Source organism: Nyctereutes procyonoides, unplaced genomic scaffold (assembly GCF_905146905.1).
Source record: "Nyctereutes procyonoides isolate TBG_1078 unplaced genomic scaffold, NYPRO_anot_genome, whole genome shotgun sequence".
Lineage (NCBI taxonomy): Eukaryota > Metazoa > Chordata > Mammalia > Carnivora > Canidae > Nyctereutes > Nyctereutes procyonoides.
This window is the reverse complement of record NW_026575114.1, coordinates 2,008,943-2,026,405: the sequence shown is the minus strand read 5'-3', so window position 1 is coordinate 2,026,405 and position 17,463 is coordinate 2,008,943. Positions and strand designations below refer to the sequence as shown.

General features: G+C 45.6%; 1 protein-coding gene across 1 annotated transcript in view; it reads left to right on the top strand.

The window, feature by feature from the left end:
- LOC129515032 (synaptosomal-associated protein 47-like) overlaps positions 1–17,226 on the top strand; it is a 65,487-nt gene extending 48,261 nt beyond the window's left edge. Inside the window, exons 4-5 of the mRNA XM_055333729.1 lie at positions 9,840–10,330; positions 16,599–17,226. Of these exons, the coding sequence (XP_055189704.1) occupies positions 9,840–10,330; positions 16,599–17,119 (1,012 nt within the window). The 3' untranslated portion in view covers positions 17,120–17,226. The remainder of the gene's footprint in view (positions 1–9,839; positions 10,331–16,598) is intronic.
- The last annotated feature ends 237 nt before the right edge of the window (positions 17,227–17,463 follow it).

Sequence of the window (17,463 nt, the reverse complement as noted above, 5' to 3'; positions counted from 1 at the left end):
GAGGAGGTGGAAGGGGGTGGGGATGAATGGGTGACGGGCACTGAAGTGGGCACTTGACGGGATGAGCACTGGGTGTTATTCTGTATGTTGGCAAATTGAACAGCAATAAAAAATAAATTTATAAAAAATATTTTTACTTTAAAGTTAAAGGTGCAATCCATTTTGGGAACTTACATCACTCATAAACACAGTTGACCCTTATATCATCTGGGGTTTGGGGTGCCAATGCCCCCCCATGCATTGTTGAAAATCTGTGGATGACTTTTGACTCCCCAAAACCTTAACTCCCCACAGCCTCTTGTTGAAAGCCTCTACTTATTATATATACTGTAGTCTTACAATAAAGTAAGCTAGAGGAAAAAAATGTTTTTAAGAAAATCATAAAAAAATCGTTAAGAAGGAGGAAATACATGTCAGGTCCTGTACTGTATTTATCAAAGAAAATCCATGTGACAGTGGGCCTGGGTAGTTCTAACCCATGTTGTCCAAGAGTCACCTGTACTTTCTAGCTGCTTCTCTCTCAACTACATGTCCTTGGACACACACGTATCTACATACAGAGATACAATTTCCACAGGTGCAGCCTTCAGCTCAACATACATTAAAAACATTGTACATGAAATAAATTTCTAGAGTTTTGACACTTTTTTAGTACACTGATTGATTCCTCTATAAAACTGTTTTCCGGGATCCCTGGGTGGCGCAGCGGTTTGGCGCCTGCCTTTGGCCCAGGGCGCGATCCTGGAGACCCAGGATCGAATCCCATGTCGGGCTCCCGGTGCATGGAGCCTGCTTCTCCCTCTGCCTGTGTCTCTGCCTCTCTCTCTCTCTCTTTCTCTCTCTCTGTGATTATCATAAATAAAAAAAAATTTAAAAAAATGTTTTCCAAATCCTTATCCATTTCCCTTAACCTTTGAAAGAATTCCCCTACATTCTGTACTGTTCTCTCATCTCCATGCTGTTGGCTCATAACTATACGTATCTACCCTGGGCCATTCTTCTGAACTTCAGACGATAATTTCCAGATTTATGACATCAGGAAATATTATGCCCTTAGCTTTTATAGACAATAAGCATAAGTAATGGCCATATAGAGAATATTTCTAAATCTAATGCAAAACCATTAGACATAGAGTATTGTCTAGCGGGCACATTACTCACCATCCCATATTACTAAGAGCTATGAAAATATAAATATATATATTTTTTCTTGTATGCTCTGTTAAAATTTGGATGTTTCCTGTGTGACTGATGTCCGGGGTCACCAGTAATGGGTCCCATGACCAATTAGTGGTGACAGCCATAGTGGGTGAGGGGAGTAGAGGGGAGTTTCCTTACCTGGCACAAGCAAAGTCTCAGTGGCAGAAAAATGCAGAGCATATTCTGGGCACAGTGTATAGATTCTTTTGGCACTGAAATGTCTGTTGAATGTTGACTGAACAAAAATCTGGGATCACTTGTCAGTTTTTGGATCTTAATAAATTCCGCTATGAATGGATTTGAAAGTAATCATTACAGCATAAATCATAATCCCTTCACTTCTCAGTTATATTGGTTCTCGTATGTACTTTTACCTTTCTTGCGTGTTTCAACTCTCATAAGTTATCAATCAGTATCTGTGGAATGCATGAAATAGTAAATTACAAACGTCTCTCTGAGCACATAAAAATTTGAGTTATATTTATGAAATGAGAGAACCCATTTTAGCAGGAGGATAGAGCAGAGATTGAATAAGGTGACTCTCGAATCTCCTTTTATGGTCTTAACCCTTGAGACTCCCAAATAATCTGTGACGTGACACATTACTTTAGCTCGCTATAATACAGTTCTCTGTAACTCTCTCTCTCTCTCTCATCATCACGTTAAGATGGGTATTTATCAATAATATGTGAAATTGATGTACGTTAGGTGTCACCCATGGTCTAACACACCAGAGTACTGTTGTTTAGCAGAAACAAATACGATACCCAGAAACACAGAAAAACAGATGCACAGGAGTACACAAAACTTAGCAAGTCAACCCAGAATCCTGATTGGATTTAACTCAATTTATTGACTCTTCCTACGTGCCAGAAAATGCACTTGGCACTGCGAAGAAAAAATACAAGTATGAGAGAATAAGTTCTGCACGAAGCTGGGATTTTAAATCCTGGCTCTCTGCACTGTGACTGACTCTGCAGAGCCTGCATGCAGTGTAAAAATATATTTGTGTTTGTGTGATAGAAAATGTGTGAGGAACTCTCTAATGCTTTGAAATGAGCGATCGTTTGCCTGCATGGGAAAGAACAAGAGTCCACCCTCAACTCTTGTGGTCAGGTTAGAGAGTCTAGAGGATATGAAATTGCCAGGGTATTTGAACATAGGTTTTGTCTGGTCAGTACCTCTCTTCTTCTTTTTAGGCCTGTCCTAGTTAATAGGAAACAATGGCTGGGATGCATGTAAGCTCACTTTTGTTTTTATTTTACCCTTTAAGTATGAATTTTTATTTATTTTGTCTTTAAGCTTTTATTTAAATTCAGGCATCTAAACTAACTTTTGAATGGATCTCTAAACGTATTGTTTTTCTCTTAATTTTTTTGTTGGCAAAATGTAATTGGTATTTGCTTTTTTCCAAATAGTTTAAGATCGCCTATACACATTATGGTTTTAACTGATGAACAACATAAGTGGATAGATAATGCAGTATTACGATCAAGAATATTACATTTGCTCTCTAATATAAATATATGTTGTTTCAGAGATAATTACATTGCAACAGATTAAGTGGGTCTTTATTGTAAATGTTCCAGATATATTTTGGGTTTTTTGTTTGTTTAAGATTTTATTTTTAAGTACTCTACACCAGACATGGGGCTCAAACTTGCAACCCTGAGATAAGGAGTTGTGGTTCCGACTGAGCCAGGCAGGTGCCACTGTGGTAGTCAGTCATATTTTGAAAGACACATGTCTATTTGTTTCTGTGTATTTTTAAAATTTCTTCTTTAATTTCCTGCTGTACTCATTCCTTCTTTAGTAGGATGTTGTTTAACCTCCATGTGCTGGTGATCTTTCCAAATTTTTTTCTTGTGGTTGACTTCAAGTTTCATAGTATGATAGGAAAATATGCATGGTGTGATCTCAAACTTTTCATATTTATTTCTTGAGGCCTGATCTGTGACCCAGTATGTGATCTATTCTGGAGGATGTCCTATGTGTGTTCTGCTGCTGTAGGATGAAATGTTCTGAATATATCTGTTCAGTTGACCTGGCCCAATGTGTCATTCAAAGCCAGTGTTTCCTTATTAATCTTGTGTTTAGATGATCCATCTGTTGACATATGTGGGTGTTAAAAGTCCCCTACTATTATTGTATTATTATCAATGAGTTCCTTTATTTTTGTCATTGTTTCATATATTTGGGTGCTCCCGCATTGGGGACATAAATATTTACAACTGTTAGGTCTCCTTGTTGGATAGACCAACTTTATTATGATATAGTGCCCTCCTTCATCTCTTGTGACAATTTTTGGGTTAAAATCTAGTTTGTCTGATATAACTATGGCTACTCTGGCTTTGTTTGACATTAAGCATGATAAATGGTTCTCCATCCCCTCACTTTCAGATTGCAGGTGTTTTTATGTCTGAAATGAGTCTCTTAGAGGCAGCATATAGATGGGTTTTGTCTTTTTATCCGTTCTGATGCCCTTTGTCTTTTGAAGTATTTAGTCCATTTAAATTCAGAGTGATTTTTTAAAGATTTTTTATTTATTTGTGAGAGACAGAGAGAGAGAGAGAGAGAGAGAGAGAGAGAGAGAGGCAGAGACACAGGCAGAGGGAGAAGCAGGCTCCATGCAGGGAGCTCAATGTGGGACTTGATCCCAGGCCTCCAGGATCACGACCGGAGCTGCAGGTGGCGCAAAACCGCTGAGCCACCCGGGCTGCACCAGAGTGATTATTGATAAATACGGATTTAGTGCCCTTGTATTACCTGTTAAGTCATTGTTTCTGGAGACTTCCTGTGTTACTTTCTAGTTTTGTTGCTTTTGGCCTGCCTTGCCCACTCAGAGTCCCCCTTAATATTTCTTGCAAGGGTGGTTTAGTGGTCACAAACTCCTTTGTTTTGTTTGGGAAAACCTTTATCTCTCCTTCTATTCTGAATAACAGCCTTGCTGGATAAAGTGTTACCGGCTGCATCTTTCTCCCATCCAGTACATCGAATATATGCTACCCTTACTTCTGACCTGCCAAGTTTCTGTGGAGAGATCTGCTGCTAATCCTGTTTGTCTTTCCTTGTAAATTAGGGATTTCTCTTCCCTTGCTGCTTTTATAATTTTTCCTTCTGTATTTTCCAAATTTTACCATGATTTGTCTTGGTGTTGGCATGTTTTTGTTGATTGTTGAGTGCTCTTTGTGTCACCTGAATTTGAATGTCTGTTTCCTTCCCTAGATTAGGGAAATATTCAGCTATAATGTATTCAGATGAACCTTCTGCCTCCCTTTCCCTCTTTTCTTCTTCTGAGACTAATACAAATTTTATTAAACTTTATGGAGTTGTTGAGTTCCCTAAGTCCACATTTGTGATCTGATATTTTTCTTTCTGTCTTCTTTTCAGCTTCACAATTTTTCCTATAATTTTATCTTCTATTTCACTTACTCATTCCTCTGCACCTTCCATTCTTGTGGTCATTAGATCTAGTCTGTTTTATGTTACCCAGGGCAATTTACACGTTTAATGCAATCCCTATCAAAATGCCATGGACTTTCTTCAGAGAGTTAGAACCAATTATTTTAAGATTTGTGTAGAATCAGAAAAGACCCCAAATAGCCAGGGGAATTTAAAAAAAACCGTAGCTGGGGGCATCACAATGCCAGATTTCAGGTTGTACTACAAAGCTGTGATCATCAAGACAGTGTGGTACTGGCACAAAAACAGACACATAGATCAATGGAACAGAATAGAGAACCCAGAAGTGGACCCTCAACTTTATGATCAACTAATATTCGATAAAGGAGGAAAGACTATCCACTGGAAGAAAGACAGTCTCTTCAATAAATGGTGCTGGGAAAATTGGACATCCACATGCAGAAGAATGAAACTAGACCACTCTCTTGCACCATACACAAAGATAAACTCAAAGTGGATGAAATATCTAAATGTGAGACAAGATTCCATCAAAATCCTAGAGGACAACACAGGCAACACCCTTTTTGAACTCGGCCACAGTAACTTCTTGCAAGATACATCCACGAAGGCAAAAGACACAAAAGCAAAAAATGAACTCTTGGGACTTCATCAAGATAAGAAGCTTTTGCGCAGCAAAGGATACAGTCAACAAAACTCAAAGACAACCTACAGAATGGGAGAAGATATTTGTAAATGACATATCAGATAAAGGGCTAATTTCCAAGATCTATAATGACCTTATTAAACTCAACAGCAAAGAAACAATCCAATCATGAAATGGGCAAAAGACATGAAGAGAAATCTCACAGAGGAAGACAGACATGGCCAACAAGCACATGAGAAAATGCTCTGCATCCCTTGCCATCAGGGAAATACAAATCAAAACCACAATGAGATACCACCTCACACCAGTGAGAGTGGGGAAAATTAATAAGGCAGGAAACAACAAATGTTGGAGAGGATGTGGAGAAAGGGAAACCCTCTTGCACTGTTGGTGGGAATGTGAACTGGTGCAGCCACTCTGGAAAACTGTGTGGAGGTTCCTCAAAGAGTTAAAAATAGACCTGCCCTATGACCCAGCAATTGCACTGTTGGGGATTTACCCCAAAGATTCAGATGCAATGAAACGCCGGGACACCTGCACCCCGATGTTTCTAGCAGCCATGTCCACAATAGCCAAACTGTGGAAGGAGCCTCGGTGTCCATCGAAAGATGAATGGATAAAGAAGATGTGGTCTATGTATACAATGGAATATTACTCAGCCATTAGAAACAACAAATACCCACCATTTGCGTCAACGTGGATGGAACTGGAGGATATTATGCTGAGTGAAGTAAGTTAATCGGAGAAGGACAAACATTATATGGTCTCATTCATTTGGGGAATATAAAAAATAGTGAAAGGGAATAAAGGGGAAAGGAGAAGAAATGTGTGGGAAATATCAGAAAGGGAGACAGAACATAAAGACTCCTAACTCTGGGAAACGAACTAGGGGTGGTGGAAGGGGAGGAGAGCAGGCGATGGGGGTGAATGGGTGACGGGCACTGAGGGGGGCACTTGACGGGATGAGCACTGGGTGTTATTCTGTATGTTGGTAAATTGAACACCAATAAAAAATAAATTTATTATTAAAAAAAAAGATCTAGTCCCTTTTGTATCTCAGTTATAACATTTTTTATTTTGTGCCTGACTAGTTTTTATGTCTTTTATCTCTATGGTAAGGGGCTCTCTGGTGTCTTCTATGCTTTTTTCAGACTCCGCTAGTATCCTCATGATTGTTGTTTTAAATTCTGGATCAGGTATGTTATTTATATCTGTTTTGATTACATACCTGGCCATGATCTTTTCTTGTCCTTTCTTTTGGGATGAATTCCCCCATCTCGGCATTTTGTCTAGGTCTCTGTCTTCTCTGTTAGGAAAGCCTGTTAAATTACCTGCTCCTGAGAGTAAGGGCTTTATTAAGAAGAGGTCATATACTGTCCAGGGCCTGGTACTTCAGAAAGTGTTTCTGGAGTATGCTGTGTCCACTCTGCTGCTGTGCCTTGTCAGTCCTCTGCAGAACTTCTTCTTGTCTGTAGTGGGGAGCGTTTGGATCTTGTCCGGAGTGTGGCAAGTTTTAACTAGGAGTGCTCTGGTCTGCTTGTTAAAAGAGGCCTGATCTTATTTCCACTAGAGCTGGAGCTTTGCAGCACCCTGGTCAGCACCCACGTCTTTCAGAGAAGGGGGCACCTCTCTGACTCTCAAGCACATTTGCCCTAGTAGAGAAGCACCTGTAGAGGGGCAGGGCTTGGTGTAAGCAGCTCTGGCCTCCACTGTTGGAGCTGTGCTGCTCACTGAAGTCCATCTGTGCTGATGTGTGGAGGGAAAAATAATGCAAGCCCACCCCCACCTCCCTTGAGAGGGGAGTTCATGCCTGCTGCCATGTGGAAAGCCCTCACAGAAGAGCAAACGAACTCCCCTTGTGTGTCCCAGGCACCCTTCAGATTCCTGCCTTCATCCTGTCTGTGTCTGAGTTGTCTGCCCTCTGGGAAGCACAGTGCACCTGCGTTTTATCTCGGGCATGTCAGCTGAGTTTCAAAACTCCAAACTTTAGGAACCTGGCATGGTGTGTACTGAGACTCTAGGGGAGGGTGTTATCACACTGGGGCTGGTGCTTGTTTGTCCCAGAAGGGCAGTCACACCAACATGCAGGGGCTTGGAATTTAGAGTAAAGCACAGCAAAAAGCCTGAACCCAGGTTAACCACCCTCAGCAGGTGTCTCTGCCCCTATGTTTAACGAGTAGGGGAGAGCAGTAGCATCCATGGGCTCTTTTGTCCCTGGATAGGCAATGCCATCTTAACCAGATGCATTCCAAGAAGGGGTAAATGTCTCTCCCAGTGTGTCCCAGGGGATCCTCGGATAGTGCCCTCTGCTCCCAGGCCTCTGTCCTCCTTCTCTGTGGATGCACCACAGCAGCTGTTGGGCTACACACTGGCCACAGCATGGACTTCTAAACACAGCATGGACTTCTAAAGCCTAGTCTTTGAGCTCCACTGGTGGTAAATACTTGTTACAAAGAGTAGTGTTAATCAGCACTACTCATTTTCCCAGTCAATGGTTTCGAGCAAGTGTTTTTCTTATGTGGCCCCCTGTGTGCTGCGTGCGCTCACTTTCTCCCTCTTGCCCTCTCTCCATGATCAGGGCTCCTTCCTTTCCACAGCACCCACAGTCCTTTTCTCCTCCAAATCATGTCTTTGCACCTTCTACCTTCCACAATGTTGCATCTTCTCTCCCTCTAGTTGTGTAGTTTGTTCTCTCATTCCTCAGATTGGTTTCTTGGGTGTTCAAAGTAATTTGATATTTATCTAGCTGTTTTTGTACTTTGAAGATAGGGCCCTTCTACTAATCCACTATCTTAACTCCCTGATTCTTCCCCATATACTTTTTAAATATTTATTTATTTATTTATTTATTTATTTATTTATTTATTTATGATAGATATAGAGAGAGGCAGAGACACAAGAGGAGGGAGAAGCAGGCTCCATGGAGGGAGCACGACGTGGGACTCAATCCCTAGTCTCCAGGACCAGGCCCTGGGCCGAAGGTGGCGCTAAACCGCTGAGCCACCTGGGCTGCCCTCATGAATAAATAAAATCTTAAAAAAATAATAAATTACTTCAAAGAACCAACTTTTGCGCTTTGTTCATTTTTTCTTTTTTCAATTTCATTGATTTCTGCTTTTGCTTCTACTTTGAGTTTAATTTATAACTTTTTGCAGAAGCTTAAGCCACTTATTTTAAGCCTAAGAAGTTTTCAAATGCGTGCTTTGAGATCCATAAATTTTACTCATGACTGTTCCATTTGCATCCAGCCATTTCCTGCGTATTATTTGGTTTCATTCATTTCAGATATTTTCTGATTCCCTTTATTTAGAATTGTGCTTAATTTCCAAATATTTGAGGATTTTCTACTAATCTTCTGTTATTAATTTCATTTCTTTGGGGACAGAGGGTACGCTCTGTAGGATTTCAATACTTGAAATTTATTGAGATGTGTTATAGTCTTTTTCTTAATCTTCTGAGTACACTTTAAAAGGGTGTACATTCAGCAGTTGGGTGATGTTTCAATAAATATCAGTCAAGCTGAGTGGATTAAATAGTGTTTATATTCTTATTAATCATTTTTGTCTCTTGCTGTGTTAATTATGGAGAGAAATATATTAAAATCTACAACTGTGATTGTCTATTTCTCCTTTTAGTTTTGTTAATTTTTGCTTAATGAATTTTGAAATTTTGTTAGATATATGTTTAGAATTGTCTTTTTTTTTTCAAAATGACTCTCTTACTATTATGCATTGTCTGTCTTTATTCCTGATAACACCCCTTATCTTAGAGTTTACTTTTGGCACGATCTATCTTTTTTCCAATCCATTTGCTTTTGATGTGTCTGTGTTCTTATATTTCAGTGTCTCTTGTGAACAAGATATAGCTATAGTTTGTTGGTTTATGTCTTTAATCCAGGATGACAATACTCCTTTAAATTAGAGGAGTTAGTCTATTTATGTTTAGTATAATTGCTAATATGGCTGAGTCTAACTCTACCATCTTGATATTTATTTTTAGTTTATACCATTTGATACTTGTTCCTTTGCTTTTCCTTTCCTGCTTCCATTTTTTTCAGCACAAGGTAGATCTCTTGGTGTTATTTGCAGTTATTTTATAGTGTTGCCATCCACTGTGGTAGCCACTAGCCACATGTAGTTAAGTTTAAAATCAGTCCCTCATTATATCAGCCACACTCCAGGGACCCAGTAGCCACATGTGCTTGTTACCACATTGGACAGGACAGATTCCTGCAGAAAGTTCCATCAGACAGCTCCCTGCAGATTGAGGTCAGGATTTATTTTGAGTCAGAATTAGCTAGGGTCCAGGGTGAAAAGGGTAACATTTCTAGTCAGAAGATGTGTGTTTCTGTTGTGTATTTACTATTGATGGCTTTGTAGTCTGTAAGCCTAAGAGATCTGCTCTTAGCCTCAATTTTCTTTTCTAAAACACGCAGGTAGTAATTCCTGCTCTTTGCTTCATGGAGTGCTTGTGGAAAAGAACACTATAAAATGGTTAGCTGCTTTATGAAGCCTAAGGCAGTTTTGAAGAAAATATTCAAACTCAGTTGACTGTGTTTTGTTTGGTCTTTTAGGTTGCTGACGGAGCTGGAGTCCCCTTCTTGGTGGCCATTTAGTTCCAAGCTTTGGAAGATGCCAGCAGAAACAAACCCCAAGGAAAGCACCTCAATGGCTAGTCCCAAAGTTCTTGGAAAAGAAGGGGTAGTGGTCCGAATTCCTGCTGTTATCTCCCAAGGGAATGCATCTCATGTTAAAGCAGGAAGTCTCACCATCCTTGTGTCTGGGTTGGAAATCCATGACTCCTGTTCTTTGCTCATGCACAGATTCGAAAGAGAAGACATAGATGACATAAAGGTTCACACGCCTTATGAAATTAGCATCCGACAGCGGTTCATTGGGAGGCCAGACATAGCTTATCGCCTGATATCTGCCAAGATGTCAGAAGCTATCCCCATTTTGGAGGTGCAGTTCAGCAAGAAGATGGAGCTGTTCGAAGACGCCTTGATGCCCAGAAGTGCCAGATCGTCTTCCCCAATAGAGAAGGGCTGCTCAGTCTGGCAGGCAGGTAAGTGAGCATTGGCATTTGGAGTGTGCCTCCTTCTCCAAACTTGCAGTCAGAACGTAGCATGCCTGGGGTACACTGTTCACTTGTGTCACTTGAAGCAGCTGCTGATTTCTCTGCAGCAGTGACTGTCCATGTGTTTGTGAATGAAAACAACTTAGTACTTGCCATCTCAGAGTGTGTAAATCCCAGAGCTCAGGTTTATCACCCACTGAGTGCTATGTGGGTTTCCCCGAAGGGCAGGAGGGCTTGATGGCCCTTTCAGATCAGAGGCAGGCTCCAAGTTAGGCATTTTCCCCTTTCCTCTGTGTGACCCGCCCGCCCTGGTAGGCATCCAGTCCCTCCACCCCTGACCTCAGCCTCAATCAGGGTCATCTCAGCCTGCCTTCTGGGTACCTGTTTAAGAAATCAGAATCTCTGAGAACTGCAGCATAGTTTTTGTAGGTTTGCAGGCCTCCCCTAGTGGGGAGTGTGTGGCATTGGGCGTGGCCCTGGAGGTTGAGAGAGAGTCCCAGGTCCAAGCCCCAGCCTTGCCTGGGGCAGCCTGGGGTCATCTGACTTGTCAGTTTGCCATCCAGATGGTGTCAGGTAGCATCTCGCTGGTGCCTTTATTTTCATGTCTATCATTGATTGTGATGTGGAACATCTGACGCTCCTTATTTGCTTTCTGGCTTCACGCATTTTTCTCTGTGGATTGTGTGGCTTTTTTGTTGTTGTTGTTGTTTTCGGCTTTTTTGTTGTTGCTGTTGTTTTCTACTGTGCTGTTTATTTTTTGTGATTTGTAGGAGTTCCTCACATGTAGGTTTGCATCCCTTCTTGGCTCTAGAGGCTACCAGTACCTCTGCCAGACTGTCATTCTCCGTTACAGAAATCCTTAATTTTGCTATGGTCTAATCTAGCATTTTTCCCATTAAGTTTGTTTTAGAGCCCAGCTAAAGAAATCCCAAAGTCATAAAATACCATATTTCCTAATGCTAGCATTATAGGTGACCTATGTCTGCATTATAATGATTTTTCTAACAGCCTAGTAGTCTCTGCTTATTAACTTTGATTGCTGGACATCTTTTACAGTTAGAGAAGTGTTTGTTACGGTTCTGGTTTCGTTTTGCTCGGAAGTGATTGATTTCAGCACTAATATGTAACCTGTTTCCCTAACACATGAACATTTCTAGATGGCTTCAAGTTTCAAAAGAAATATACCTGAAGATAGATCTGGTCCCATAAGCACCAAAATGTAAAAACTTCATTTAAAAACTTATTTCCTTAGCATTTCCAGATTTTTCTTTGGCCCCTCTCTCAGGGCAGGACTGAGAAGGGTGGGCAATGCCACGAGCCTAAGACTCTGAGCAGGTCAGGCCGTTGGCCACCTCTTGCCCCCACACTGCTGTTTTCCTGTGGGAGGAAGAGACTCAGGGCTGCTGGGTCCCAATGCAGAGTGCCTCCAGCCATTGCTTCTGCTGCTGCTGAACCAGAACTCCCTGCGCCAGGCGTAGTGCCAGGCACCCACAGTCCCTGTTCTCATGGAGCTCCGCCTGGTGGTTTCAGAGAAGGGACATGGCACTGAATGTCCCGTGTAGGGGGCAGCTGTGAGCACACGTGGCACAGAGTGTGGCACTGTGCAGGGGAGAAGAGGCTTTCTGGGCCCTGCCCCCACGTGTCCACGTGCAGACAGGGCTGGAGGGGAAAAGGAGGTGCATGCCAGGGCCTCTGCGGCCGTCGTCTGGCTGCAGGAAGCTAGGTGAGTACAGACTCCGCAGGGCCCGCCCTCAGGAAGGGTACAGGCCAAGGCTGCTGACCACAGGCCGAATGTCTTCTTCCTCAGGGAAGCCACAGACAGTTTCCCTCACCTAAAGTCAGCTGGGGCTGGGCCTCCACCACCTCTGCAGACACCTTCCCAGCAACACCTAGATTGCGGGTGGCTCGCATGACGGGGTGTGTGGCCTCGCCTGTCACAGTCAGGGGCTGTGTGTATGGAATGAGTGGAACCACAACCAGGATGACATATGGGTTTTCATCCTGCGCTCAGCCCACTTCAGCCTCTGGGTGGGTTCCCGCAGGAGGTCTGTGTCTGCACGGAGCAAGAGGGGCCATCCTCCCGTGGTGAGGCCACCCCATCCCAAGGAGTTTATGCAGAGGGGAGCTGGGGAAGAGGCCAGCATGTGGGCTTGTGAGCAGCACCATGTCTGGCTTGCTGGGACCTCTGCAGGAGGCCTGGGCAGCCCTCTCTGTCGCCTCTGATGGTGTTTTCACTGTCCCAGGGTGGAAAGTACAGAAGCAGTGGAGGTGGAAACCATGACTTGACATCTCAGAAATGTACTCCTCTTCTCCAGCCAGGAGCAGTGTTGGTAGAACGTGTGACCAGCAGGTGGCAGCGTCACCACAGCACCCCTGTTTGCCTGGAGTCCGTGTCTGGAAGAACTTTCCAGAGACCTCCACAGTCATGTGAAGTGCCGGTGGCCCAGCCAGCAGCCAGCCACTGCGGTCTCCTGGGCTTCGGGGGTGGGGAATGACACAGGGGGCTGCTTCTACCCTGGGGCGAAGCCATGCAGAGTCCGTGTGTGTTCACACAGCATCTTTAAAGGACTCTTTATGTCCTGGAGTATTTCAGACATGAGGAGGAGCTAGGAGGCTGGTACAGACCCCGATATTCCCCTGCCTTGCCATTCTCATCGTCACAGCTCACACGCATGTGTGCATGCAGCATCACTCTGTGAAGTCTCAGTTCTGTCCAGGCTCTCTCGCACTCACTGTCCAGAACCCCATCTGGAACCCTCGTGCTGGGGGGGCGTCTCCCTGGACCCCCCTGGCCCTGACGGTCTTGACGGCCTGTAGGAGTGCTGCCGAGGTTTCCTAGCATGTCTCCCAATTGTGCTTCACCCGTGTTTTCTCAGGGTCCTGGGGTAATGGGTTTCAGGAAGATGACTTCAGAGCATAGCCCACGCGTGGCCTTTTATGTTTTTGGTACTTATTTTTGTCTCTGTTGTTTGCTGACTGCCATATTCTGAGAGAAGCCTTCTCTGGCCACCTGATTAAGAGACCTCCAGTTACCTGCCCTACACTTGCCCTCGGCACTGCTGCCCTCTGGTTGGCTGTTGTGCTTTCACACTGGGGCATGTGCTCTGTCCTCACCAGACACAAGATGTCTCTTCATGACCATGTCTCCAGCACCCAGAAGAGGCCCAGGCATCCAGGGGCACACGTCTGTGAGACAGTAATACATGTCTGGGGCACTGATATCCAGTGCAGGACTACTCATTGAAGACTTGGGCTTCAGGCAGTGGAGTTCAGTGCCAGGACGTGGCACCACACTGACCACAGGCACACCCCCCACCCACATGGTCACTAGGACGCAGGCACCACGCTGACCACTCACAGACCTCCTTTGGGTACTTAGAAATGGGCACCCCTTGACCCCAGCCGACCCCCTGGGAGCTGTGTGGCTCTCACACACTTGATCTCTTTCCAGGAGCCCCAGGTCCACGCTGTGCACTGTGTAGGTTTGAACATTTGCCAGTAAGTGACTTTGGCTGTAGGCAGTTGGGATTGCTTACTCGCTCTCCGTTTCAGCTCTCTGCTGTGTGAAGGGCGTGGGCATTTTGTGATGTTTGTAGGGCTTCCCACCCCAGTTGTGTATGCTTCTGGGGCTGTCCCTGTGTAGAGTAGGTGTTTCCTTCCCTGTGTCACTGATGAGGCTTTTGGGTCCCAGGGACAAGGAAGAAAATCTGCCCGTGGCCAGATGGGCTTGGAGGGGTTCTTCTGTTCTTGGGGCAGGGCCGGTGGTTCTTGCTCTGAATCCCCAGTGAGGCCGGGATCTGAGGCCAGGGTCTGCGTCTGTACGTCAGGGGGCTGGAGTCCGCAGCTGCCCATAGCAGCCCAGCTGTCGTTCCTGGAAAGTGAAATCATCCCTAAGTTCCCTTGAAGCTGGAACAATTTGTGCTGATTTTGTTTAACTGTAGTAAGTAATGACTTTAGAGGCAGAACCGTTGTATACTGAAGTAAATTCTTTTTCGAAGATATTTCAAGGCATTGAAGTAACTGAGTCAGTGGGTCAGGGCTCAACGCAGAGCACCCAGAGTGCCGAGCTCTGTGCTAGGCGTGATCCTGCTGACCCTGCAACATGTCATAACCGACACCCCTGACTTAGTGTGTTCCGTACTGAGAAATTCTCTATTTTGGCTTTCTAGTTAAGTAAAAAACCCCTTTTGTTTAACATTTTAAAAAGGTCAGCATGTCCCTCCAGAACATAGGGGTATTGGAGTGGAAACCAGAGCAGTGCTGAAGGAGCACAAGGGTGGGCGCTGGCGTCAGAGAAGCTGTGGGGTGCAACACGTTGATACCAAAGCTGTGCAAGCTAAGTGATGCCAGGACATGTGAGCGAAAGTTGCTGCTGATGGAATGGCAGAGTGGAGGACATCTGTGTATGTATGTGATGTATTCGGGAGGTGGGGGGATGCAGAGTGGGCAGAGCCAGTTGGCTGGGGACAGCGTGCCAGGGTGGCTAGAACAGGAGTCCACGAGACAGTGGAGTGGAGTGGACACCAAGGAAGGAGGAGGTTCTGGGCTGAGTGAGGAGACCACTGTTTGTCATCACATCAGCACCAATGACTTGCTAACGTGTGCATGGATTGGCCTGTAAGACTAATAATAGCTGGTGGCACATGTTTGCTATTTCTGCCGTCATACCTTCCAGCTAGCTCTGACGGCTTCTACTGCAGGCGGAACTTTTGCGGTACTTTTCCTTATGTAACATTTTAGTTGTGACACTTTAGATCACGTAAGGCCAAACAGTTGCATGCTGTGGAAAGTTCCTTACTAATTAAATCCCTTAGGAGCTGGAATAGGATGGGACTTTGGAGATTTTAAAACACAGGTTGTGAGATCAGTTTGATTGGTTGCGATCAGCTTTTATTGTTTTTGAAGAATGAACGAGAAAAGCAGACATCTGTGTGCATGGTATACAGTAAGGGCTTTGGTAAGACAGGTAGGCCTCCTGGGTGCAGCTGCGGGTGTGGCGGGCCTCCGTGGGGTGCAGTCCTCACAGGCGCTCTGTGTGGGTGCCCGCCCACTGCTTCCTGAATGCTCTCCTCTGCAGGACCTTGAGAAGCCTCTCTCGTCCCCACAGCAGCCTGCGTTTATCCTGGGTGAGGCCACGCTCCCTTTGCTTAGCCAGGCACCCCTTGGGGAGTATCACTTCGTAAGGATTACTTCGAGGACTGAGAAGAGAGGGTATTTCTGTATGTGTTGGAGGTGGCTGGTCTGTGCCCCAGAAGGAGGGGCTTGGGCAGTTGGTATATGCTGGGGATGGCTCGCTGGGCCCCTTCCCTTCCTGACAGTGCATTCATCAGGCTGCTCTGCTCAAAGGAGCCTCTGCTCACCGCCTCCAGCGTCCCCACGTCCAGGATCCTGTTGGCCCTTCTGTGCCTCCTGTTCCACAGAAGCAGAGACGCGTTCCGAGGAGTTGGTGCTGGCATCCAAACAGCGGATTCTCATCCAAATGCTGTCTGCTTTCCAGCATCGTGATACATGAACGTGACCATGCTGTGTATCCGAGGGGCCTTGTAATATGGGGAAGAACAGGCAGTAGACCTAACTGATGCCCTTCCCTGGACCCTGTGGTGCCAGGGTTTGGATGTCAGCTCTCTAAATAAAGGACGTGGCATGCAGTGGGGGGCATGCAGGGCCTCTTGAGTATCACTGCATCTCCAGGCTGCCCTTCTGCTCTTCCAGGAGCCTGCCCAGGTGCGGGTGCTGGGAACACCCCTGAGCAGGGCCCAGCCACGTTTAGCACTCTGACTCACCCCCCCACCCCCACCCCAAAGTGGCCACGCCACCAGCTTTGCTTGGCCGAGCCAGCCGGCCATTTCCTGTGCCCTGGGGAACCGCAGCGCTCTGTGGGCTGACGAGATGGTGCCGCAGTTTCCAGGACCATGTTTTATGTGCGTTTCACCAGGTTCCGCAAGTGGCCTGTTGGATACTCCCCATGTGTAGCCCTTTCCTGAGAGACCAAATACACAGCCAGACCTGGGACATTGTCAGTGGTGCACTCTCTAACCAGAGCAGGGTAAGGAGGCAGCTTGGGCTAGGGTCCCAGTGAGCCCAGGCAGCCCCCAGCCCGGCTTCACACAGCAGAGCTCAGGAAGATGGACCCACCACAGCTGCCAGCCCAGAGAGAGCTGATGGTCTTAAACATCACTCCCTGTGAGCTTCTGAATGTTCGTGCGTTGTTCGCACCTCCTGGAAGATGTCACTGCTGTTTGACTTTCCATTCCAGCGTCTGGACTGATGGACCGTGCCATGCCCCACGAGCCCTGCTCAGGGAGCCAGGAGGGCCCGTCACTTCAGCTGCAGAGGAGTGAGCCGCTCATCTCTGAGGGGGATGCCCAGGAACTGAGACAGGTAATGTGCACTCCCGGCACCACGTGGTCCCTGCATGTGACATGCTTCTTCTTCTGCCTGCCCCTAGCTCCTCGCTGGGAGATGCTGGCCTGTCTTCTGCAGGGGCCTGTCACTGTGCCCCCCAGCTCTGTCTGCTCGTGTAGCTGGAGAAAGGAAAGAGCGGTGCCCATTCTGAGTCCCTGTGTTCCATGGCACACAGACACTCCGTGCGCACGGCCCCCCTGCTGGCTGCTCTGCCTGTTGTACATGTACACGTGCAAGTATACATGTGGGCTGTGTGTGTGCAGGATATGCAGGTTCATGTGGGCTTTCTGTGCATATACATGTGTGCATATGTGTGGTACATGTACTCGTGTGTACGTGTGTGTGCTATGGGTGTGGTGCCCTGTGTTATGAGATGTACCGTGCATGAGATGTGCACATGAGGTGTACATGTACTGTGTATGTGCTATGAGACCCATCTGTGTACATCTGTGCGTTGTGACTTATAAGTGCATTTATGTACATGTGTGCTCTGTGTACATGTACTGTGTGTTCTGTGTGCTATGATACCATCCATGTATACACGTGTGTACTATTGGTGTGCTTATCTATGTCTTCATGTGTGCATGTATTCTGCGTGTATCTATGTGTGTCTGCTGTGTGTGAATATACTGGGTGTCCCAATGTGTGCATGTACTGTGTGTATGTATGTTGTGTGTGCCATGTGTGCATGTTTTTCTGTGTGTGTGCGTTGTGTC